The sequence below is a fragment of the Monodelphis domestica genome, chromosome 1 (assembly GCF_027887165.1).
Source record: "Monodelphis domestica isolate mMonDom1 chromosome 1, mMonDom1.pri, whole genome shotgun sequence".
In the NCBI taxonomy this organism is placed as follows: Eukaryota; Metazoa; Chordata; class Mammalia; order Didelphimorphia; family Didelphidae; genus Monodelphis; species Monodelphis domestica.
In genome coordinates, this window is record NC_077227.1 from 229094859 (window position 1) to 229121526 (window position 26668).

Below are 26668 nucleotides of genomic sequence, written 5' to 3' on the forward strand. Positions count from 1 at the left end.
TTCTTAACCTTTTTTGGCTAATGGTCCCCTTTGGCAGTGTTATAATAGCCCTGCCCCTTTTCATAATCAGGTTTTTAATTGAACATAAAACACATAAGATTATAAAGGAAACAAATTATAAATACAGGTATTAAAACAGTTGAAGAAATTCTCTAGTCCTTGATTAAGAACATTCCTCCCTTTAGTCCACCAACTAGGTTTCATAGATGAGAAAAATGAAATCCTGAGAGATTGTGATTTGACAAAGGTCATCTAGTTGCTAAAGGTCAGGGCATGACTAAAAGCACAGAATATAGAATATTACAAAGAAAACCAGCTACATTAAGGTATAGTTACCAAAATAGTAAGAAATCAACCAAACAAAAAATTCAGAGGTTCTCTTAAAGAACTCTTGTGTTGCAGTGAAATATGTTGGAGAATTTAGAAGTTGGTTTAGATGTAAGGTCACTTTGTAATCCTGAGTTCAGAACCAAGAAAATACCATAGAAAGGTGTCATGAAAGGGCTGCAATGACCACTAAGGGCCCATTTATCATCTTGAAGCTCTATAAATTGGAGCAAGAAGAAAAAACTTCTCATACTTTTCCCTAGATTCTTTTTCTTTAATTCTAGCCAAAGTGCGTATGTTAAAAAAAACGAACAAAAACCAAACAAGTTCAATCTCATGGAAAAGCCTTTTGAATCAATGCTTCCTTTTTTTTTTAAAGTTTATTTTTTTAAATTCTGAATTTAAAAAACAGTGAATAAAATGAATATTTTCATGTGCAAAGTAGAACAGGAAGAGGATTGAATGTGAAACTGCAAATCTATTACATACAGCTTGCTTTCCCTTTTCCTTTTTCCTGGAATAAACTCAATGTGTAACTTTTGGAACTATATGGTTAATTTTTTTCCTTTCAATCTTCTCTATTCTATGCATTTAAAAAACCGACCCTATTTTGTTTCTTTTGGGGGGGCACCGTTGTAGGCACACCTTTCCTCTTTTCCCCCTTAAGGAGCACAAGTAATATATATGTATAGTTAAGCAGAAGAAATTCCTACATTGACGCTTGTAGTAAAATATGTAAGCTGACTGGAAACTATTACTTCTTGAGATAGTGAAGGTAAACTGAGGGGAAACTGTTTCTTCAGCAATGACTATTGTTCTCTGTCTGGCTGTGACTAGAGAGGGCTGCTAATAGGAACCTAAACCTGCTTATATATAATGGAGGGATGCCACACACACAGAGAGATGCTAGTACACAGGGGATACTGCTCTGGGGTTTCTGCCTATTGATCCCTATTGATTGCTGATGGATCAATCTATTTCCTAACCCCCTTCCTCCCTCCCTCCCTTAACCAGTCTCTCCCTTTTGCCTCCTGCACCTCCCAAATCTTCTTGAAGCCTTTGCTTCTTCCCTCCCTCCTGAGTGAACTATAAAGATACTCCAGTTGCTTTCTCAGTCAGGGGGTTTATTGGGATAACAAGATGGGAAATTGAGGTAAGAGGGATGAGGATTTCCCTAGACTATGGGGATAATTTTAGAAAGGTTTGAGGAAGTAGTCTGGTCACAAGCTGTGACTCTAAGACAGTTAGGGAGATGGAGGACAACAGCAGTTCAAATTCTTTCTTTTTCACCAAGAAAATCTCTTCTTCAGTGTCAACTTCAACTGCTCAGAGTCAGAGAAAACAAAAAAATCAAATCAGCCTCACAAAGGTCTTTCAGCAAGGTTCAAACCTTAAGGGAGTGAGAGTGTGACTTCCAGTCCAAGACACATAGACCAAAAGCCCAGTTTCTCCTCCCAGTATGGCCAGCAAATCCTCAACTGCCCTTCCTGGGAACATTCCATTGGAATCCTGGTTCTTTCATCTTGGTCCCCACGTCCTGCAAAACCTCTCTTCATGTCTCTATCACAATCCACTCCCCCCCCCCCCCTTTTTTTTCAAACAATATTTTATTTGGTCATTTCAAAACATTATTCATTGGAGACAAAGATAATTTTCTCCCCCCCCCCCCCCCAATAGCCAACGCGCGATTCCACTGAGTTTCACATGTGTTCTTGATTCGAATTCATTGCCATGTTGTTGGTATTTGCATTAGGGTGTTCATTTAGAGTCTCTCCTCAGTCATTTCCCCTCAACCCCTGTAGTCAAGCAGTTGCTTTTCATTGGTGTTTTTACTCCCACAGTTTGTCCTCTGCTTATGGATAGTGTTTTTTAGATCCCTGCAGATTGTTCAGGGACATTGCATTGACACTAATGGAGAAGTCCATTACATTCGATTGTACCACAGTGTATCAGTCTCTGTGTACAATGTTCTCCTGGTTCTGCTCCTCTCGCTCTGCATCACTTCCTGGAGGTTGTTCCAGTCTCCATGGAACTCCTCCACTTTATTATTCCTTTTAGCACAATAGTGTTCCATCACCAACATATACCACAATTTGTTCAGCCATTCCCCAATTGAAGGGCATCCCCTCATTTTCCAATTTTTGGCCACCACAAAGAGCTCAGCTATGAATATTCTTGTACAAGTCTTTTTCCTTATTATCTCTTTGGGGTACAGACCCAGCAGTGCTATGGCTGGATAATCCCCTCCTTTTATTAGCCAAAAAATGCAACTTGCATTTTCTTTTCCATGATACTTACCTCATTAATAACAATTCTATCTTAACTCTTTGCTATCTGAAATATACTTATACCCCCCACCCCCCCAAATAACAAATCCTAAACTCAGCTGTTCTATCTATCTAAATACTAAGCTAAGAATGGGTCATAGGAAAATGGTTTAGATAGGGGAATTACATAAACATAGTTTTCCATAACAAAACAAATAACAATTTCCAAATCATTATAACAATTTCTCTATCACACCCTGTCCACAATATGTTTCATTTTTCCTCTTGAGTGCATCCCCTTTCTGTAATGACATGGATGACATGCTTTATCCTGACTAGGCATTGCATTGGCACATTCTTAAGTTTTTCTTTACAGTGTTGGTGCTATTGTGCAAGTTATTCTTTTGGTTCTGCTCTCTCCTTCACATACTTACCTTTAAAATGTAATATTTGTGTAATATACTTGATATAAGTAATTTGAAATGGGAATGGCTTTTGTACAAACATCCTAGGAATTTTGTGTGAAGAATAGTGAGGACAGGATTTTTGTGCCTCCTGCTATGCCCAGTGAATCCCAAGGTGGCCCATAGGTAAAGTGATGGACTTGAAGCCAGGGAATCTTTCATTTCTGAGTTCAAATCTGGACTCAGACACATACAAGCAATGTGATCCTGGTCATGTCATTTAATTCTGTTTGCCTTAGTTTCTTCATCTATAAAATGGTCTGAGAAGGAAATGGTAAACCACTTCAGTATCTTTGCCAAGAAACCCCAAATACAGTCATGGAGAGTTGGACATGACTGAAATGATTGAACAACAAAAATCACACATCCTGTGTAACCCTAGGATTTCCCCCTACTCTCCCCCTCCATTCATGACTCTTGGCTTCATCCTTTAATTTCCCCCCTAATTTTTTTTCTTCTTTTCACCTCTGGTCTGTTCCTCTTCAAGAGCCTTGCTTTAAAAACAAAAACCAAACCCTCACCTTCCTTCTTAGAATCAATTCTGTGTATTGGTTCTAAGGCAGAAGAGTGATAAGGGCTAGACAATGGGGTTAAAGTGACTTGCCCAGAGTCACCCAACTAGGAAGTGTCGGAGGCCAGATTCGAACCCAGCACCTCCCATCTCTGGGCCTGGCTCTCAATTCACTGAGCCCCCCAGTTGCGCCTAAGAGCCTTGTTTTCTTGTACTTTATCTGTTAACCTGGGAAATGGATAGATACATTGTAGATAAAATAGACTGGTAATTGTGGTGCCTCCCATCTTTTTCCTCTCCAATTTATACTTAAATAATGTTTCTGCAGAAATAATTTTTGTAATGCTTAGGTCATAGAGTAAAGGATTATGGATTTAGGATAAGGATGGACTTTAGGGGTATCTAGTTCAACCTTTTTATTTAATTGATGAGGACAATGAAAGTAGGGTGGTAAGGTAAATAGACTCAAGTTCAGCTAGTAAGCATCAGAAGCAGGACTTGAGTTCAGGTTCTCTGTTTCCAAATCCAGTGTTCTTTTGCCTATACCACCCTGTCATTTCCATGTTCAAGAATCTTTAAGGAGCTCATTATTTCCTTGGGGTAAAACAAAACATCCTTAATTTGACATTCAGAGCCTTTTGCACTCTGATCTCAAACTAACTTTACAGTCTGATTTTATACTTCCAGCCAGACCAGAATTTTCATCCTTTTCCCAGGTTCAACTTGCCCTTTTTTAAATTTCCGAAGTCAGCAATAGTCCCTTTGCTTTTCTGATCGATGAAATGCTTTTTCTTTGAGTATCAGCTCAGGTTTACTTCATTGGTAAAATTTTTCTTGACATACACTTCCCACCAGCTTTAAAGGTATCTTGTCCCTAAACCTTTCCATCTTGTAAAATACATAGTCATTTACTTGGCATCTTCTGATTAGATTATAAAACTGTATATTTCTATCACTTAGCACAATCTAGGTACTTAATACATTTTTGTTTTTGATTTAATTAAAAAATTAAAAAAAATTTTTTTTGTCATGCAAAACACACTTCTATATTGGTCATTGTTCTAAGAGCAAACTCATACATAACCAAAACCCCAAAAGAAAACTATAAGTATACTGATGTGAAAGATGACTCCAACATTTCTTCTCTGGAGGTGGACCAGTGGATTGTCCCAGGTTGCATTGCTGAGAATAACCAAGTTTTGACAGATAATCATTGTCCACTGTTGCTGTTATTGTGTACAATGTTCCCCTGTTTCTGCTTACTTTGCTCTGCATCAGTTCCTTTAGATCTTTCCAGCTTTTTCTGAAATCATCTTGCTTATCATTTCCTATAGCACAATAGTATTCCATCACCAACATGTACCATAGTTTGTTCAATCATTCCCCAATTGATGGACATCCCCTCGATTTCCAATTCTTTGCCACTATGAAAAGAGCTACTATAAATAGTTTTTTGTACAAGTAGGTCCTTTCCCCTTTTCTGTGTTCTCTTTGGGATACAGACCCAGTGGTGGTATTACTGGATCAACGGGTATGCACAGTTTTATACTCCTTTGGACATAGTTCCAAATTGCCCTCCAGAATGGTTAGATCAGTTCACAACTCCACCAGCAATGCATTAGTGTCCCAATTTTGCCACATCCCCTTAAACATTTGCCACTTTTCTTTATTGCTATATTGGCCAGTAGAGGCATGGGGAGAGAGAGAACTTGTAAGCCAAGATGCAGGAACCAGGGCTGGAGACCTATTTGTCAATCAAGAGAAGGAGTTTCCAAAACGGAATGTTCCCAGGAGTTGGCAGTTGAGCTGACCAGGGGGAGGGGAATTGATTTGGACTCACTCTCTCTCCCTGGAGGTTGAAACTTGGCTGAAAGACTTTGTGAGGCTGACTTGGTTTTGGGATTCTCCGGCTTTGGACAGTTGAAGTTGACAAGAAGGAGAAACTTGGCTTTTAAGCTGGTGGTCTATTTGAGAGTTGAGCTGGCCAGGAGAAATTGAGAGACTTTGAACTTTGTTTTCTCTCTTGAGAGAGTTGTCTCAGGGAACTGAAGGACCCTTGGGGTCCTTCAGAAATTAAGCTGAGAGACCTTGCTGATTTTGTGAAGAAGAAGAAAGAAGATTTAAAAGCTGTTGTTCTCCGTCTCCCTAACTGTCTAAGAGTCACAGCTTGTGACTGGACTACTTTCTCAATCCCTTATTTAGATTAGGGTCATCCTCATCCCTCTCACCTCAGTTTCCTATCCTGTTATCCCAACAAACCCCCTGACTTGAAAAGGAAAAGAAAAGAGTATCTTTATAGTTCACTCGGGGTGGGGGTGGGGGGAAGAAGCCAAAGGCTTCAAGAAGAACTGGGAGGAGAGGGTTGGAGAAGGGAGGGATTGAAGGGGGGAGGAGTTTAAAAAGATCAGCCATCAGTAGGGATCAGTAGGCAGACCCCAGAGCATTCCCCAGAGTAGTTCTCCTGTGTAGCAGCATCTGTGTGGCAATATCCCTGTGTGGCATCCCTCAGCATTTCTCATTCCTACCTCCATTACAAATAAGCAGTCCCAGGTTTCTCTAGCAGCTCTCTCTAGTCATAAGCCAGAGAGTAGAGCAGTCATTGCAACAAGAAGCAATTTCCCCTCAGTTTACCTTTCTCTATTTCAATAAGAAATAGTTTCCTTCAGTTTACTTTTTCTATTTTATAGGTACCTCAGCATTGTTTTAATTTTCATTTCTCTAACTGAGTTATTTAGAACATTTTTTCGTATAATTATTGATGGCTTTTATTTCTTCATTTGAAAAACTGCTTGTTCATATCCTTTGACCATTTGTCAATTGGGGAATGACTTGTATTCTTTTGACTTAGATTTGACTTAAATTTAACTCAGTTCTCTATAAATTTGAGAAATGAAATCTTTATCAGAGACATTTGTTTATAAATTTTTTTCCAATTGTTTCCCTTCTAATCTTGATTACAGTTTTGTTTGTACAAAAGTTTTTAAATTTAATATAATCAAAATTATTCATTTTACATTTTCTAATACTTGCTATCTCTTTTGGTTATAAATTCTTCCCTTCTCCAAAGATCTTTAGGGTAAACAATTCTGTGTTCCCCTAATTTAGTTATGGTATCACTATCTAAATCATTTATCCATTTTGATCCTATCTAGGTATAGTGTGTGAGATATTGGCCTATACCTAATTCCTGCCATACTATTTTCCAATTTTTCTCAGCAGTTTTTGTTAAATAGTGACTTGTTATTCCCCAAACTGGGATCTTTGGGTTTATCAAACACTAGAATACTAAGGTCATTTACACCTGTAATTTGTAATATGCTCCAATGATTAACCATTCTATTTTTTGAGATCTGGTATTAATTACTATGCCACCTTCCTTCACATTTCTTTTTCATTAGTTCTTTTGATATTTCTGACCTTTTGTTCCTCCAGATGAATTTTGTTATTATTTCTTCTGGTTCTATAAAATAATTATTTGGTATTTTGATTGGTATGGCACTGAATAAACAAGTTAATTTAGGTAGAATTGCCATTTTTATTATATTAGCTCGGCCTCCCCATGAGCAATTAATATTTTTCTAGTTGTTTAGCTCTAACTTTATTTGTGTGACGTGTTTTGTAATTGTGTTCATATAATTCCTCTTTTGCCTTGGCAAATAGATTCTCAGGTATTTTATATTGTTTAGAGTGATTTGAAATGGAATTTATCTTTCTAACTCTTGCTACTGGACTTTGTTGGTAGTACATAGAAATGCTGATTGTTTATGTGAATTTATTTTGTATCCTGCAACTTTACCAAAGTTATTAATTATTTCAACTAGTTTTTTAGTTGATTCTCTAGGATTCTCTAAGCATACCATCATATAATTCACAAAAAGTGATAGTTTAGTTTCTTCTTGTTTACTTTTTAATTCCTTCAATGTCTTTTTCTTTCCTTATTGCTAAAGCTGGCATTTCTGGTACAATCCAAAGTAATAGTGGTGATAATGGACATTCTTGATTCACCCCTGATCTTGTTGGAAGGGCTTCAAACTTATATCCATTGCAGATGGAACTTGATGAAGATTTTAGTTAGATATCATTTAAAGAAATTACCAATTTATTCCTATGCTTTCTAGGGTTCTTAAAAGGAATAGGAGTTGCATTTTGTCAAAGGCTTTTTCTGCAGCTATTGATATAATAATGTAATTTCTGTTAGTTTGTTTATTGATATGATCAATAATGCTGATAGTTTTCCGAATATTAAACTAACCCTGTATTTCTGGTGTTAATCCCATTTGGTCATAGTGAATAATCCTTGTGATCTTGCTTAATACATTTTTTGTTTATTGAATTAAAAAATTTCTAATCTGATTGGTTTTCATGTTCTTTAATGGAGGGGGAGAAATGGAGTCTCCCACAGAGTGTGGTAGATAGAATAGAGCTAAAAGGTGGAGAGGGGAGACAGATTATTTCTCCCCTCTCTTTCCCTAGTAAACCTACACAGGCTGTCTTCAGATTCACAGACTATAATTTCTTGAGAGGCTGGGTTGAAGTAAAATCCAGAACTGAACTGCTTCTTCTTCCTTGGGGAGGAAATATAGTTCTCCTTCCCAAAGCTTTAGGCCCCTCTTCCTAAATATTATGAGCAAGCACTTGATCTATAGAAACAACTATTTATTTTTGAGGAACACACAAAAGGTAGGTTTAGTGAGATTGTGGGATATGGTAATAGGAAAGTGGGAAATAGGAAGTCCTTAACGATTATTGAACCCCTTCTCCCCAAGTCCTGCAGGGTCAGGCTTTGCCTGCCTGACCCTCTGGGATCAGTGGTGATAGCTGTCCTGACTTCTACTAGTCCTAGTTAAGATATGAAGTTCAAGGATTGCTTTAGAAGGAGAGAGGAGATTTTCCTGGTAAGGATAGCTTTTTATCAAAGTCCTATCCACTCCTGTTGTTTTCCATTGGATTCAGGGGGTCTGACTTCACAGAAGGATGATCAAGATTCAGAGGTTTTTCTCAGACCAACCTCTCTGGAGGACTCCACAAAGAGAAGTGAGTTAACTACTTGGATCTTCTCACTTCCTCTGTTCTTTCTTTGGAATTCTCTGTCCTTCCTGCCCTTCTCCTGCTCCAGTTGGTCTTCCAGTGTGATGAATCTGCTTTCTTCTCTTACAGTTCCCAACTATTCCTCCCTCCTACCTTTCTCCTTCCCTTTCTTCCTTTTTTTCTTTCATTCCCTTTCTCCCTTCCTTCCTACCTCAAAAGCCATTGATTAAAAAAGTCAGCAGTGAATGCTTGTACTCCTTTTAGAAAATTTAATAACAATTCAGTTTTGATAATAGTTTTAGAGAATTTGATAATAGTTCAATTTTTATAATACTGAATGTTTTAAATAATTTTTATTTTATGTTATTTTGAACTTGACAAATCCCAACAAACATGATCATTTCCACATACAAAGAATAGAAAAATATGATTTAATATGAATCCATGAATTCCACATTAGTGTTTAAAACCTATCTATTTGTCTGTAACTTTTTTGAACTTCATTCTGATCTTTTGTGTATTTAAAAAAAATGCTTCAATGGCGACTTGTATAGTGTCTTAATCATTGAATAAATCGTTCTCTGATTCTGCTCACTTTATCCTGCATAAATTTAGATCTTCTCAGGTTTCTCTGAATGTATCTCTTTCATCATTTCTTATGGTACAGTAATATTCCATTATTTGTATAGCATAGTTTTTTCAGTTATCCCCTAATTGATGGGACTTCATAGTTTAAAAAATGAATTTTTTTCTCAAAAAAATATTAGGTAGGCCATATAAGTATTTTAAACCCACATTTTATAGATGAAGAGACTGAGAAAGTTAAACAATTTGCTTCCAGTCATACCATTCAAGTCACATTACTACTAATGCTAGGATTTGAAGCTAGAAATACTTGCCCAGTCTTTCTGCAACACTTAGCTGTTTGTTTTTAAAACTTTGAGACATCTGTAATATCTTAGCTCAAAAGTAATATCTTAGATCAATAGTTGGGAATTTTGGAAAGCTTAATTACCTGCCTCTTTCTCAGTAGAGGTACTCAGAGGCTAGGTCACCGTTTGTTGGAGATATTTTAGAGAAGATACTTATTTTAGATAAAAGTTGAAATAGATGACTGATAGGGTAACTTTTCCAAGTCTGAGATTTCCTTGTGGTTAAAAAAAAAAAAGAAAATCTTTGATATAAAGTAGGTAATAAATAGGTTGCAACTTGATTGGATGCTAAATATATACATAACGTATATATATTTAGACTTAAGAGATATTTGTATATGTTTGTACATCAGTTTGGTCTATTGAATAGAGTGTTTGGCCTGGAGTCAGGAAGACCTTAGTTTATATCTAGCTTCAGTGCTTAATGGAACTGTGACTCTGGGTAAGTTACTCTGTCTACTACAGTTTTCTAAACTATAAAATGAGAGTAATAATAGCACCCATTTCTCAGACTTATTTTGAGGATCAAATGAGATTAATATTCAAACAGTGGCTGGCACATAGTATATACTTAATAAATCTTCCTTTCTTCTTTCCATCTCTCCTTCCATTTGTCCCATTCTTGCTCTTGAATTTATGTATTTATTTATTTCTTGGTTTTAGGGCAAAACCTTCACATGATATTTGAGAAGTTTTTTTTTTTTTAAACTTCTAGCATATATTCTACAAGGAAATATTAACCAGCCTATGAGAAGTGCTGAAGGTTACTTTACTTGAATGACCCTTGGAATAGGCTTTGTTCTTCTTTTGATGTTACTTCTCCATTATTTTTGCTTCTTGAGCCTTTTGGCCTTAAAAGTTTAAAGCAGTCTGTTTAGTGCTAGAAACAGTAATAAATGCTTTTGTTTCCCTATTTTGATGGCTTTTAAATTAAAAAAAATTTAGATATCATCTCATAGTCAACTCATACCCATGCCCTCTCTCTGTCTTTGCTTCTTCTAACTGCTCAAATAATGAGAAAGTTATTAGGAGAATTACAAGTCTTATCTTCCAATGTAGAAATGTAAATGGTCTAACCTTGCTGAATCTTTTATGATTTCTCTTTCCCTATTTACCCTCTTATGTTTGAGTTTTGTTTTTGAAAGTTACATTTTCTATTCACTTCTTTTTTTTTTTTAAACCCTTACCTTCTGTCTTGGAGTCAATACTGTGTATTGGCTCCAAGGCAGAAGAGTGGTAAGGGCTAGGCAATGGGGGTCAAGTGACTTGCCCAGGGTCACACAGCTGGGAAGTGTCTGAGGCCAGATTTGAGCCTAGGACCTCCCGTCTCTAGGACTGGCTCTCACTCCACTGAGCCACCCAGCTGCCCCCTTCTATTCACTTCTGATCTCTTGATCAGGAATGCTTTGGAAGTCCTCAATTTCATTAAATAACCATTTTTTTTCCTCCAGAAGGGTTATTTATACTCAATTATTTTGGGTAGGTGTTGATTGGTTGTAGTCCTAGCTCCTTTCCCTTCTAGAGTATTACTTTTCAAATCCTCTAATCCTTTACTATCAAAGCTGCTAAATCTTCTGTTCTCTTGACTGGCTCTTTAATAAATGAATTTTTTCTTTCTGACTGCATATAATATTTTCCCCCTGACCTGGTAGCTCCGAAATTTGGCTATAATATTCCTGAGAGTTTTCATTTGGGATATCATTCAGGAGTTAATCAGTGAACTTTTTAAATTTCTATTTTTCCTTAGATTTTAGGATATCAGGGTAGTTTTCCTTGATAATTTCTATTCTTATCTTTTTAAATAAATACCCTTACCTTCTGTCTTAAAAGAGACTACATATTGATTCCAAGACAGAGGAGTGATAAGGGTTAGGCAGGGGTTAGGGTTATATAGTTAGGAAGTGTCTGAGGCCAGATTTGAATCCAGGAACACTCATTTCCAGGCTTGGTACTCTATTCATTGTGTTACTAAAGATAATGTCTAGGCTTGGTTTTTTTCCCCCCTGTGGCTTTTAGATAATCCATTAATTCTTAGATTCTCTCTCCTGAATGTATTTTCTAGATCAGTTATTTTATAGACAAGTAATTTCCCATTTTCCTCTTTTTTATTCTTTTGATTTTGTTTTTTGTTATTGTTGTTTCTTGATGTATAATATAGCTTTCACTTACCCAATTCTGATTTTTATGAAGTTATTTTCTTCAGCAAATTTTTGTATATCTTTTTCCAATTTGGAAAATTCTACTTTTTAAGAAGTTCTCTTCTTCATTGGATTTTTATGCCTCTTTTACCATTTGGCCTCTTCTATTTTTGCTTTTAAACCCCTACATTCTGGCATAGTATCACTTCTAAGACAGAGGAGTGGCTAGCACTTTACCTACTTGGGTTAAGGGACTTGCCCGGGATCACACAGATAGGATATGTCTGAGACCACATTTGAAGCAAGCTCCTCCTGTCTCCAGGCTTGGAGCTTTATTCACTGTGCTGCCTAACTGCTCCCTCCCTATTCTGTTTTTAGATGTTGTTTTCTTCAGTATATTTTTTGTGCCTCCTTTACCAACCTGTTGACTATTTTTTCACGATTTTCTTGCATTATTCTTATTTCTTCTCCCAGCTTTTTTCTCCCCCTCTCCTATTTTATTGTTAAAATCCTTTTTGAGCTCTCCTCTCCAAGAATTCTCTTTCCTTTTTTGGGTCTAAGACCAATTCACGTTTTTCTTGAAGGTTCTATTGGTCGGTATTTTGATTTTATTGGCTTCTTCTGAGTTTGTATTTTGACCTTCCCTGTGATCATAGTAACATTCTAGAATCAGGTTCTTTTTCGGTTGTTTGTTCATTTTTCCATTCCATTTCTTAACTTAAGTTAATGTTAAAGTTGGGCTCTGCTCCTGGAGTGGAGGGGGGCATTGTCCCAAGCTTCGGTTATTTTGTGTGGCCGTTTTCAGAGATAGTTCTAGAGGTCTGTAAGTTTTTGGTTCTTCCAAGAAGGTTATGATCCAAGGAGAAGTGTCATCACTACTCTCCTGGCTCATGGTAGGGTCTGTGAATGACCATAAGCTTTCTTTTCCACCATGGAAATGTGATTAGGATCCCCACTCCTGCTACTGCTATTTCTTTCCCTGAGATTGCTACCTGGATCCATATATGTGCAATGCGACAGAGTCTTGCACCAATTGCCAACAAAAATACCCTTTAATGTCCTTCTGATAAGTTATCTGACTCCCTTATGATCTGTGGGCTGAGATCTTGGGAAGCCACTGCTACTGATTCAGTTGCACCCAAGGCCTGTGCTGGAATATGCTCCATTCTCACCCCATTAAAATTGACCTTTTCTACTGACCTTCTAAATTGTTTTAAGGTGGAATATTATTTTACTCTGTCCCTTTCTTGGTTCTGCATTTCTAGAATTTGTTTTGAGGTGTTATTTTAAAGTTGTTTGGAGGTAAAATTGGGAGTGCTCAGGTGAATTTCCCCTCTTACTCAGCCATCTTGACTTACCTTAAATTTTTTAAAATTCTGAACTTAAATGCTCTTCCAAAAGCAATCTCTGTACACAAAGCAGTATGCAAAGAGTATTCAATATGAAACCGCAAATCTTTCATAATGCTTCATTTAAAAAAGTATATAATAAAATTTACACTATTTACAAAATTATACTGCTTGTCTATACTTCTGAATTCTCTTTGCATTAAAAAACTGTTTCAGTGGCTCTCTCTTTTATGTTTTGGCATCATTATTGCTAACCTCCTTTCCCCTCAACCTCCCAAGAAAGCAAAGAACAAAACGAAAACAAACTCCAATAGCAAATAAGCATAGTCACTTAAAATGAATTCACATAGTTGTTATATCCAAAAATGTATGTATGTCTGTGCCCGTCACCTCTCTGTCAGTTGGTGGGTAAAGTGTTTCATCATTATATCCATTGGAGACATGGCTGGTAATTGCTTTGATCAGAATTTTTAACTCTTTCAAATTTTTTTTCTTTACCAGGTGGTTGTCCTGGCATATATTGTTATCTTGTTTATACTCATTTCACTTAATTCCAATTCATACACCTGAGGATTCTCTGAAATAATCTTTTTGGTCAATTTTTACAATGCAATAATATTTCATTATATCTACATTCCACAATTTGTTAATGGGATTTCTCACTTTATCGTCTAAGTTTCAGATTTTATAAAAATTATTCCCTAGTTGTTTAAGAGGCAGTCTAGGGCACACCCTTAACTTCTTTTTTTTCCTTACCTCTCTGACCTTGGGCATATTTGCTTTCTCTCTTTGGGTTTCTTCATTGGTAAATGATCCCTCTCATGTTCTGTGCTTCTATGAAAAGCCCCTCTGACTGTGTTTGTGATTGGGGGAGTGGGGTCAACCTGTCTTTGGTAGCTCCTTCCTGCTTGCCTGTAAGCCCCCTTAGGCCTAAGGATTTTTTTTTTTAAACTGTAAATTTCACTTCATTTTATTTATTCATTCATTCATTCATTCATTCATTCATTCATTCATTCATTTATTTATTTATTTTGTAGGGACAATGGTTATTTGGGAAACAGGGAGAATAAAGCAGAAAAGTTTTTATTTTTTTTCTCTAAGGTTGCATGATTCATGTGGTCTCCCTCCCCTCTTCCCTCCCCCCTGTTAGAGCTGGCAAGTAATTCCACTTGGTATTATCACTCAAAACCTATTTTCATATTATTCATTTTTGTAATAGAGTAATTTAAAAAACCAAACCTCCAAATCCTATACTTATACAAGCAAGTAATAAATCATATGTTTTCTTCTGCATTTCTACTCGGAAGAGTTCTTTCTCTAGATGTGGATAGCATTCTTTCTCACATGTCCCCCAGAATTGTCTCAGATCCTTGCATTGCTATTAGTAGCAAAGCCTGGTACATTTGATTATCCCACAATGTCTTCAGTCTCTGTGTATAATGTTCTCCTGGTTCTGCTCATTTCACTCTGCATCAGTTCCCATGGAGCTATTCTACTTCAGTTGCTCTTCCTTGAGACCATCTTCCCCTCTATTTCTGTCATTCACCTTGAGCCCCACCTCTGTGAGCTTCACCTTATGTGGGAGAGTTTTGTGTGTGTACCTGGCTTAGGAAAGCCTTCCTACTTTGCTTCCTACTATTACTGGGTGGCATTAAATCTAGGCTTATGCCTTTGTTTTTTGTCTTAAACTAGATTTTAAAAAATATTGTAGTTTTGAAGAGAGAAGAAGTGGACGTAAGGAATATACCTGATTACTTATCTTCTCTCCCTCCAGGTACTCATTACTAATATTCAAAATAGAAGTCCTAAGCCTGGGCCTGCACTCCATGATCAAGAACTAGGTTTTTTCCTAGAAACAGGACTACAGAGAGCCCATGTCCTTTACTTCAAAAATGGGTAAGATTTTTGGTCCTTTTCTAGCTCTGCTCCTTCTAATGGATAAAAATAGGAAGCCTTGTTCTGCTATCTTTAGCTTAGTTTCTGTACAAAGCAAGCTGTTTAAAACGTGAACTAGAATGGGAGTATTTTAGGCAGCTCTGTAAAGATCAGGAAAAAGAGCCCAGCTCATTCTTCCTTATTGGCCCTGGCTCTGTCCCTTCTAGATATATGGCAGTAGAGGATGGGAACAAGGTGCTTTATCAGGGAGTCAAAAGTGGCATGGGTTTGTGAGGGAATGGGTAGGCTTTTCTTATGAGTCATGACACGGCAAAGACCCACGATCAGTTCAAGAAAAGGGAACCGTCCTTGGGTACTTTTTCCCTTAGTGTGCAAGAACTCCTTCCTTTGTACACTGGCATTGTCATGTCATACAGACTCTACCTATCTTCAGCATTTTAAAAATACCAATTGAAGCACAACCAAAGTGAGTAGTCCCACGTATATCCTTGTTGGGTATTGCCAATATCTCTCCTTTTAAATTCAAGATATTATTTTAAAGCTTAAGTGTATAATGATTATAATATTTTTGATTATCTAAAGTAGAGGTGTCAAACTCACTTGCCTTGCCTATTGGGGCTTACAAAACTCTTGAGTGCTGCAAAACCAGATTAAAATACAATTTAGAAATGTTTAACAAAATGAATAAAAATATGGTACAACAAATATAATTTAATTCATGGTTTTCCAAGTTAGCACCTGGCCCCAGAATTCTGTTTCTATTTGAATTTGATACTACTGTTTTAAAGCATTTGGTTTAGGTGGTTCATATTGTGGCAAAAGCCATATGATAAACGTCATAATCTTTTTCCAAATCTCTTCCATTGTTGCTTATTTTTAACAATGTGCTGCAGGATAGATGTACATGAAGATCAACAGTATGTATCTGAACATTGTTGGTTGAATCACCTTTAGTCCCTCTTAGGTTCTGCATGGAATGTCCTTTATTGTTCTTTACCCTTCCTTTAGAACGTGCTTTGTAAGGTAGAAAGGACATAAATTCCAGTCTTCACAAAATGAACAAAGGTATTCATCCTTCTTTTCATTTTTAAGTGCTTCAAAACTTGGGCCACATTTTGCAGAAGCAAGAATTTTATTTGCATAGATGGCACAATGCCGACATGTATTCTTTTTTTGTAGTGGGAGAGCAGGTGGCTGCTATATTTCTGATAAGGATAAATCATTGGCTAGGCATGTTGGCACATGCCTGTGGTCCTCACTACTAGGGAAGCTGAGGCTGGAGGATCGCTTATGCTCAGGAATTTTGAGCTGTAGTGGGACAAGCTGATTGAATGTCCCCACTTAGTTTGGCATTAGTATGGTGAGTCCTTGGGATCAGGGCCATCATATTGCCCAAAGATGGGGTTTGCTGACCCTGGTTGGAAAAGGATTGGGTCAAATCTCCTATGCTGATCAGTAGTGAGATCAAGCTGGTGAGTCTTCCTGGCACTTCCAGCCTGAGCAAGAAAGGGGAACTTAGTCTTTAAATTTTTTTTTTACTTTTTGAAAGATAACTGGGGAAACATCCATTATTGTGGATTGGGTTTGAGAGGACCCAGTATATAAACTTGAGGAAAAGGCTCCAAGGTTTGAAACAGTTGGCTTTGGCATGAAAATGCTCCCTGAGTTTTATCTCATCTTCAATGGAGTGAGATAGAGAAATGCATGACTTTTTGAGTATAGCATTATAGTCTAGCTTATTTGCTATTATAAATAGTAGCAAATGGAAAATGGAACATTTTGCTCTTTTTCCATTTTTCTTTCTTAAATTAGAAGGCTTCTTATTGCAAAAATCCTCCCAATATCCCCTTCTTCTTTTCAACTTTCTTCAACTCTGATGAACCCTATACAGTGTTAAGGAAGTGACAAGCTTTTAAGGGAAGGACTTCATTAATTTGGGTCTTGGATACTTTCATCTCCTGAAATTCAGTGCTTGAGGTTGCAAAGTATGAGGTATGAGGTGGGGTGGGTGGTGGGTGAGGAGGAAACTAAGACACTGCAATCTATTTTCCTGACAATTCTAACTATATGTGTCAACTGACATTTAAAAATAATAATCAGAGTTTTGCTGTTAATTGACCAATAATTTATTGATTAAATTTAACCCCATGATGTCTCTTCTCCCTCACTCATGCTCTACTACCAATTATCATGGTCTTAAGGAAATTTAGTGCTTTTCAGGGAACTTAACATTTGTTTCCTAAATTGCTCAATGACACTGTTGGATTTTGAATTTTAACTGTTTGATAATGGTGATGTTTATTTGCTTCTACAGAAGAGATAAAAGAGTTTTTGACCATTGAATTTAGGTTTAATATCACAAAATACCAGTGTGAGGAAAGACATCAGTCTTTTGACTTGACTATTTTGATATTGTCTTTACAAAAATATGAAAGTGCTTTATAAGCCATGCATGACAGAAATTTGTCATCATAGTCTTAGGGAGAGTATCTACAAGTTGGCATGAATGAACTGTGAGTATTTGTGGCTCTAGAAAGAACCAGTTTGGATGGATTTTCAGTTTGGTGATGTAGAGAAACCCTTCTAACAGTTATCAAACATTACTATCAAGTCAGTATTCAAAATGCTGAAAGCATTGCTGTAGTAGAAACCAGACTAAATGGTTTTAGTATTTAGAGTTGATATTGCTGATAATGATGAAGGATTTCCTGTTTACATTATCCTGCTTTCCTACTGCCTCACTCCTACATCATCTTAGTGTCCTCTGAATTGGCTCCTATTTTATTTTTGGAGGTACAAAAAAACTTCCAGTTCCTCTGTGTTCCTGGAATGAAGGGAGACAGATGGGAATTTGGGTTGATTTTTCAGTTGTGGGAAACGTAACAACATGAATTTAACAAATAAAAGAATTATAAAGGACACCTTATCCTTGAGAAATATTTCTTCTAGCTTCATGAGTGTCATTGCCAGCATTCACTGGACTTATATTAACTGATTTTTTCCCTTATGACCTCCCATCTTCTCTCAAAATGATTGCCAAAATGTTGCTCTTGGGATTGATCTATTTATTGAATAGGCGTCAGAATATTACTGTATCTTGCTTGGTGCAAGAAAACCTCAGTCATTCCATAGTATATTTGGAAAGTACCTTAAGAGCCTATTTTGTTCATCCTTCTTCCTTCAACATTCAGTTTTTCAAACATTTATCATATAACTAACATATACAGCACAAAGGGGATATAGAGAAAATTTGCATAGTTTTTGCTTTAAAGGTCTTAAAGTTTACAGGGCACAGTATGATAAATTCACAGGAGCAGTTAAGATGGAATTTGAGGGGAAGATTTAAGGAATTTATACCTTAGATATGATTTAATTCAGTTCAATTCTACAAGTATTTGATTGTTTATCATCTAGTCCAATCTGCTTTTTGGTAATTTGTTGATCTGGAGTGAGTTGTCTGAGATCACACAGCTAGTTAATGGGACATCTGGGACTCCTTTTAGCTGGAGACTTTGGGAAAGAATCAAGGAAAGAAATCTAACCCGAGCTAAGCTTTGAGAGAAAGGAATGATAAAGATGGTAAATACTCTGATATAGGTTATACTAGTACCATCATGCAATACATATTTCCATATTCCTCATATCATGAAAGAAGAGGTACATATCTTGCAATTAAAAGAAAAACTCAGCAAAGAAATAAAGTGAAAAACAGTGTGCTTTGAGCTGCATTCAGATTCTGACAGTTCCTTCTCTGGCTATAGATAGCATTTTTTCATGCTCGGGGTTTTTAATCTTGGGGTTATCTTGGATCCTTGTATCAATGATAATAATTTAGACCTTCACAGTTGTGCATTGTTCAATATTTTTGTTTCTGTATAGTGATCTCCTGGTTCTGATCACTTTGCATCAGTTTGTACAATTCTAGATTTTTCTGAAATCATCCTGATCATCATTTCTTATTGCACAGTAGTATTCCATTATAATCATATACCACAACTTGTTGAGCCACTCACTAACTGATGGACATCCCTTTGATTTCCATTTCTTTGCCATTATAAAAAAAACTACTATAAATATTTTTGTACATATAAATCCTTTTTCTTTAGTTTCTTTGGGATACAGGTCTAATAGTGGTATTACTAGACCAAAGGATATGCATAATTTAATGGCCCTCTGTGCATGGTTCCATGTTGCTCTCCAGATTGTTTTTTAAGTTTTCAGCTTCACCAACAGTGCATTAGTGTCCCAATTCTCCCACATCCCTTCAAACATCTGTCATTGTCTTTTCTGTCATATTAGCCAGTCTGACGGGTGTGAGGTGACACTTCAGAGTTGTTTTAATATGCTTTTCTCTAATCAGGAGTGATTTGGAGTATTTTTCCATATGACTATAGATAGTTTTGATTTCTTTATGTGAGAACTGTCTGTTCATATCCTTTGACCATTTATGATTTGGGGAGTTTGAAGTATTTTTTATTAATGTATTCAGCATCTCTGTCTAGCTATCTCTCTGTATCTTAGCAAAGTCATTCATGCCAAAATAGATTACTTCTTTTTGTTCTGTCTTCATTGGAAGGAGAGAACAACTGATTGCAACAAATATTTGTCAAAATAAATTTGTGTTACTCCTTCTGTTACAAGGTACCTTTTGTCTGACCAGTTTGGGAGCATCTGTTTATATCTTCCAGCTGAAGGTGGCAAAAAGCTTGCTGATTGGAGGAAGCTATGACACTCTAAAAAGCCTGGCATTCAAGACCTTTCATTTGCCTCCAAGTCACTTAACCGACTTTATTTCACTCTATTCCCAGTAATGCATTGTGTTCGAGAAAAACTGGTCTAATCATCCTGCTTCAAACATTTTGACTGGCTCTAATCACTTTGTTTTCTTAAGTAAGTCATTTAATTTCTCAAGGTCTCCTTTCTTTATAATGAGTTTTAGACTAAGTTATCTCTGAGGACTGAAATTCAGTGGTTCTGTGATATTCCATTCCTTTTCTTCTTGAGACTTTTGTTCATGGTATTTCTTACCTTTAGAATAACTATATACATTCCCATGTGTTAATATTCATCCCATCCATCAAAATTCACTTGGCTTAGATGACATTTCTTTAATTACACTTTCTCTGACTCCTTCTCTGGCCCCCTTACCCAACCTGGCATGGTCTCTCTTCCTCTTATGATTTTGTAGCTCTTTGTGCTCTTATGTATTAGCACATTCTAATGTGAACGTAATTTTATGTATAAATAAATAGTAATGTTCTATTGAGTATTTACCATGTGCCACACACTATGCTAAGTACTGGGATTCAAAGAAGAGCATAAGACAGCCTCTTTCCTCAAGAACCTCATAATTTAATGGGATAGGAGGGCGCATTTAAGAAGTTGAAAAAGGGTGGGGAGAAAGGTTAAAGGGGTTTGATGAAGCCCTACTGTTGGGTCGAAAGATGATCTGAGGAGGTAAGAGTTTTACAGTTAGTTTCATAGAGCAGAATGATGAGTTTCTAGAGATGATCAAGCCTTGGAAAGTAGTGGAGTTACAAATACTGATGTGTATCTCCTTGGGGACCCTCCCTAAATGGTGGAGGATTTGGGGCAGGGAGGGTGGAAGATGTGATTGCCAGAGTTGATTTCATATTGCTGACTATAGAATGGGGGTAATGGATGGGACTGGATGACTTCTAAAGTTCCTTCCAGATCTTCATTCTGCAGCGTTATGATTTTACAGTCCCTACTAGATTATATACTCTTTGAAGGCAGGGAAAGGAGTCTTGCATGTTCTTGTGGCTTACTTCAGTACTTAACCTGTTGCACAGTTGTTAATGGCTTAGTGATAATCAGCCTTAGACTAGAAATCATCAGAGGACAAAGCCTACCTCCTTGTTTTGAAGTGAGCAAGCACATAGTAATAGTTACCACATTGATTTTAATATAGGCCACTCTGATATAGGCTACATTTCTAAAATATATTCTCATTTAAAGGAAAAATGGGAAATATTTATATGCTGAAAAGTAAGCCATTATAGACTAGTTTATGTAAACCCATTTTGGGGGAAAGTATAGTTTGTATGTGGATCAACATGATTCTGACTTAACTGGATACTTGATTCTGTGGAAATGCTGTCAAAGTTGTGTTTCAGTTAAATACGTTCTTGAAAAAAAATGGACTCCTTTTGATTTCTGTTGTTCATTCTCATATAAAAACTCTTTAAATGGATTAATTTGTGTTTCTATAAACAGACATTTAAAATGATTGCTTATGTGATCAGCCACTAATTTAAGTGAATTATATTGAAGATGGAGAACAATTTAATCACCAGTCATTAGGATGGGGTTTTCAGGGTTAGAGAAAAAAAAGAGTCAGATTTAATTGTGACTAGTGTAATTTCTTACATTGCATAAAACTCTCAATAGCTAACTTAAGGAATTTAATCCAGGTTTCTAGAGTAGGCATTTTTGTGAGCAAAAAATGCTTCTTTAGTAATTAAATTGCAGCCATAGTTTCTATGGAATGTGTGCGTGTAATGTGAATTATTCAATTTATGGTATTTTTGAATATGCAAGTACCTCCAATTAACAAAGAAAACTAAAGGCATTTCATGCATCTTTGTCACTTTTCAACTAGTTAAGATTTCACTGTCACTAGGATAAATTATAAAATAACATTGAATTTTTGAAAATGAAATCAGAATGATTATGTTGGTTTCTTTTGGAACTTGGTCTTTTTGGCTCTCACTGTGTCCATCTCTCAATAAACCCTTACCATCTAAGGTGAAACTCTTATTAAGTATTGGTTCCAAGGCACAAGAATGGTAAAGGCCAGACAATTGGGCTTGAGTGGAAAAAGTGTCCGAGATTAGATTTGAACCCAGGTCCTCCTGGCCTGCAGGCCACTGAGCCCCCTAGCTGCCCCAAGTTTGTTTCTTTTCTCAGGACATGATTGCTCCTGAATACATGGTTTACTTTCTTTTCCAGAATGTATCACTATGTTTAGCTTTCAAAAATTGATTCCTGAAAAAACTAGGCAGTAGTGTCTTCTGGGTATGCAGTTAGTTTCCTAGGGCAGGGATGTCAAACTCAAATAGAACTGGGGAGAGAATTTTTCAAAAACCACATATTAAGACCCATCTTTTATTTGTTTTATTAAATATTTCTCAGTTAGATTTTAATATAATTCAGCTACCTTGGATAGTGTGGGCCATATGTTTGGCACACTCTTTTCTAGGGGATACTTTAAATAGGAATGGCGGTGAAGAAGGAGGATTAGATAGAGTGCTTGAAGAAGGATTTTACAGATACCTTGGAGGCAGAGGATAAATAAAATGCACGACTTGGTTTTTAAAATGTCTATGATGGCATTATTAATTTGGTTGTAGCACAATGCTAATTGAAAAGGCCGAGGTGATAGGTTCAGATGATAGGCTCCATTGCCACTGCTTACATTCTACATCCTGGCTAATTATCTTTAATTTTTTTTCCAGATTACATATCAATTAATTACATTACAATTTTTAATATGATTTCTGACATTTTGCAATCCATAATTTTCTTCTCTCCCACCCTTCCTCCTTCCCAAGAAGCAGGTAATATGATATCAATTGCACATATATTATCATCTGACACATATTTTCCTGTTTGTTATATTGTGAAACAGGACATATTACTTACACTAGAGAAAATTCATGGAGGAAATAAAGTGAAGAATGGTATGTTCCAATCTGCATTTGGACTCCATTTATTCCTTTTAAGATGGTAGATATCCTTTTTTGTCATGAGTTCCTTGGAGTTGCCCTGAATCCTTGAATTGTTAATAGTTAAGTCATTCACAATTGATCATACAGAATTGTTATGACATACAATGTTCTTCTGGTTCTGTTTATTTCACTTTGCATCACTTCATATATGTCTTTCCATTTTTTGGTCATCATTTTATTTGTTATTTCTTATGGCATAATAGTATTCATTACCATCATATATGATATTTGGTTAGCCATTCACCAACTGATGGACATCCCTTCAATTTCTAGACCTTTGCCACAACAAAAAGAATTACTACAAATATTTTAAAACATATAGTTTCTTTTCTTTTTTTCTTGATCACTTTAAGAAATGAGCCTAAATGTCCATACTTTTGGACATGGAGATTCCATTAGTTGGCTTATATCTCAAGGAGACCACTGATAAGTTATCAAATACACCAAAATATTTTTAGGAACACTTCTTATGATAACAAAGAATTGGAAATAAAGTGGATAACTATCATTTGGGGAAGGATTAAACAAACTCTGATATGTGATTTAATGCAATATTATTGCGTGGTAAGAAATGTTCAATTGGAAAGATCTACATGAACTGATGCATTATGAAGTAAGCAGAGCCAAGAAAACAATATGCACACTGATTACAACTATGTAAAGTGAATGTTGTGATGAAAGGTGCTCTCCACCTCCAGAGGGGGGAAAAAAACTGATGGAGCCTGAATGAAGATCAAAGAATACTGTTTTTCATTTATTTATTTATTTATTTTTGGTCTGTATTTTTCTTCCATAACATTACTAATGTGGAATATGTTTTTTATGATTGCACATATCTAAACTATATCAGATTGCTTAATATCTCAGGGAGGTGGGAGTGGAGAAAAAGGAGAGAGAGAGAATTTGGAACTCAAGAAAACAAAAAAAAGAAGGTTAAATATTGTTTTTACTTGAAATTGGGAAGAATGAAATATTACTAAAACAATAAAATAAAAAATTTAAGTAAAAAAAGTGAATGTTACAAAATTATGAAGAAGAATCATGACTCTTTAAGAGGATTATTCTCGCCCAACTCACTTCTTGATACAGGAGGGAGGTCCATAGGTATTGCATATTGCTTAAACATTTTTTTCCTTATTGTTGTGCTGTAAGTCAGGACTAATTAAACTATTACCACTGATCTTATAGAACTTCTGTGAATGCTACAGATCAGAAGCAATATTTCAATATGGAATGTGTGAAGGAACAGTTGGTAAAAATCATAGAGATAAATTCCAGTTTGATGTAAAGAAAAAAAAAACAACTTCCTAACAGTTAGAGCTATCCAGAAGAAAAAATGTGCGGTGTTGGGGGTGTAGATTTTCTTTTTCTGAAATCCTTAAGTAAAGTCTGAATGACCAATTTCTATGTTGTAAAAGATATTCTTGTTCATATCAAGTTTGTACTAAGTGGCCCTTAAGGTTCACTTCAACTCTAGGTTTTAGCAATTCTGATTCTGGGAAATGTTTTGTTAAAAGTCTTTTTAAAAATCTCTGTCCCCAATTGTCTCTTAGCCTGTTATTAAGGCTACTTCTCAGAATATCTAGAGAAGTGAGGAAGCAGCATTTGTGCTTTCTAATGCAGGTACATGCCCGATGAAAAGGTAACTAAATTGATAATCCCTACCTCGATTACTTTGTGGAGCAGATGGAGAAATGAAGGATGTTAAAAGAAGCAGGTAGAAAGAATAAAATTACATAATTAAATTAAAAAAGAGGGAATATCATAATTCCAAAAAGTTTGAGAATTATTGTCCTAAACATAAATCAACTGGAATATATCAAATATCCTGCAATACTGATACTTAAGGCTTCTGGATATTTTTAAGAGTCCATATTGAGACATTATTAGTGACCGACAGTATTATATCATGCCTTCCAGAAAAAGGTAGACAGTTGGATAAGAGTGGCTAACCAGGATTCTTGTATGCAAATTTGATTAAACAAGTCAATTAGATTGATTAATTTACTAAGTGATTTTTTTCCTCTAAACTAAAAAAAATTCCACTCCATTTATTTTACTAAAGTTAAAGGACAGTGAAATAACAATATCTTGCTAAAGGTTAATAAAGATTTTAGACTGCTGAGATTCCAAAAGCTTTTTAAGTGCTAGCATTTATGAAATACACAGAAAAACAATTATCTCCTCCTCTAAAATTGTCTCATATAATCCATCACTGAAAAGAATGATCCTGGCGTTTGATAATTAAAACTGGGGGTGGGGCATTTCCCCCACCCTAAAGTGTGACATTATTAAAGGGTGATGTAATGGTAGAAATTTTAGGCTTCTGGGAGAGGTTATGAGCACTGTAATTGTTAAAATGTGGCTATGGGATTTATGTAATATTGAACAATGGCCGCCAAGGAATTTACTTATGAAATTCCTAAAATGAAACACTCAAGTCAGAATGAAGTTTATGGAGGTTTAATCACACTGGGAGTAGGGAAAGGAGAGGGAGAGAAGGAGAGAAGAGAAAAAGGAAAGGGGCTACTCAGCCTCTGACCAAGGCAGAGGGAGTTTTAGGCCCAAAGGGCCCAGGTGGAAAGAATCAGTCCTTAACTCACATGAGTGATCTGAAGGAAAGCTGTCTGCGGGCGTCCTCCCTGTCCAAGCTCCTAACACCAACTCTCGTCCCGCTCTCTCCACAGGAAGTGAGCGAATTCCAGAGGCTGTTCCCTACCTCACTTCCTGTGTCTCACAAATGCCAATGGTTGGCTCTAGCTTGGCTTAGGACAGCCCAGGTGGGCAGTTAGTTATTTCTGATTTGTCCTTGACTAGCACATGCCCGTGTAGTGTGGGTGTGCACAATTTTTTGGGTGCTAGACCAAGATGGAGACTTTTAAAATTCACAGTGATAAAGCATTTGTCTGGCCTCTGTTTCATTAAAACTGATGATTCAGTTTGGGTTAGGGCATTGTACTGCTAAAAAAGAATGAAAACATTTTTTTTAAGAGTTAAAAATAATTCTGCAATCCAACTGGCAAAATGAAGGCTTATTTTCTAAGTGTAAAATGCTGCTCCTAACAATTTGACATTTCTAAAGAAAAGAGTGGAGAGAAAATACTAGAATGGAGTCAAGAGACCTCAGCTTTGTCCCTTAACAGGTGGCCATTGGAAAGTCCCTTCAGACCCCTGGTCTTCATCTTATCTGTCAAATTAGTGGACCAAATGATCTGGTGGATAGAGAGTGGGTCACTGAAGCCAGGACAACCTGATTCAAGTTTCATCCCTGGTACATTTCTGCTTTGTGATACTGAGAAGGCCACTTAACTTCTGAGGGAGCTGGTTGGTAGTGGTAATTGTCCTTCATTCTTGAAGAGGACCAGAAATGACCATTATGTCAGGTACAATGTGTCCAACTATAGCTGATCAGATCAATATGACCTTGGAATACTCTACCATAGACTGGGTGAACATTTGGGATAGACATGTCCTTAATTTGTGTCACCTTTCTTTTGAGCTACTGTAATTCTGCTTTGCTCATAGAGTATATATACTCTATCTTCTTTGGTTGCCAGCATGCCATGTTGGATGGTCCTATGTCATTGTCTCACAGTTGATACCAGAATTCTTCAGAGAGACCTTGAGAGTGTCCTTGTATTGCTTCTTCTGACCTCCAAGTGAGTGCTTGCCTTGTGTGAGTTCTCTGTAAAATAGTCTTTTAGGCAAACATGGATTTGGCATTTGAACAGTATGGCAGGGCTGACCGTAAGAAGTGTTCTCTCTACAGTAATTGAGTGCTTTGCAGTTTAGCTCAAGAAGGGACCTCATTGTCTGATATTTTATCTTGTCAGATGATATTCAGAATCTTCCTAAAACAATTCCTATGTCATGATGTGTCTAGGTTTTACAGGCATACACAAATAAGGCAGCTTAATATCTCTTCTCTCCCACACCTCTCTTTAGGGCCTCCCAAACACTGAGCTAGGTCTGGCAATGCCCACATCAGCCTCATTGTCTATCTGT

General features: G+C 36.5%; 1 protein-coding gene across 9 annotated transcripts in view; it reads left to right on the plus strand.

Annotated features, from left to right (window-relative positions):
- TTC7B (tetratricopeptide repeat domain 7B) overlaps positions 1-26668 on the plus strand; it is a 353505-nt gene that overhangs the window by 66147 nt on the left and 260690 nt on the right. For 6 of the 9 annotated variants that reach the window (XM_056810528.1, XM_056810526.1, XM_056810525.1 and 3 more), the window contains 2 exons: positions 14791-14912; positions 15806-15829. In XM_056810528.1, coding sequence (XP_056666506.1) covers positions 14791-14912; positions 15806-15829 — 146 coding nt within the window. The remainder of the gene's footprint in view (positions 1-14790; positions 14913-15805; positions 15830-26668) is intronic. The other 3 variants (XM_007472597.2, XM_016422112.2, XM_001366156.3) reach the window with 1 other exon arrangement.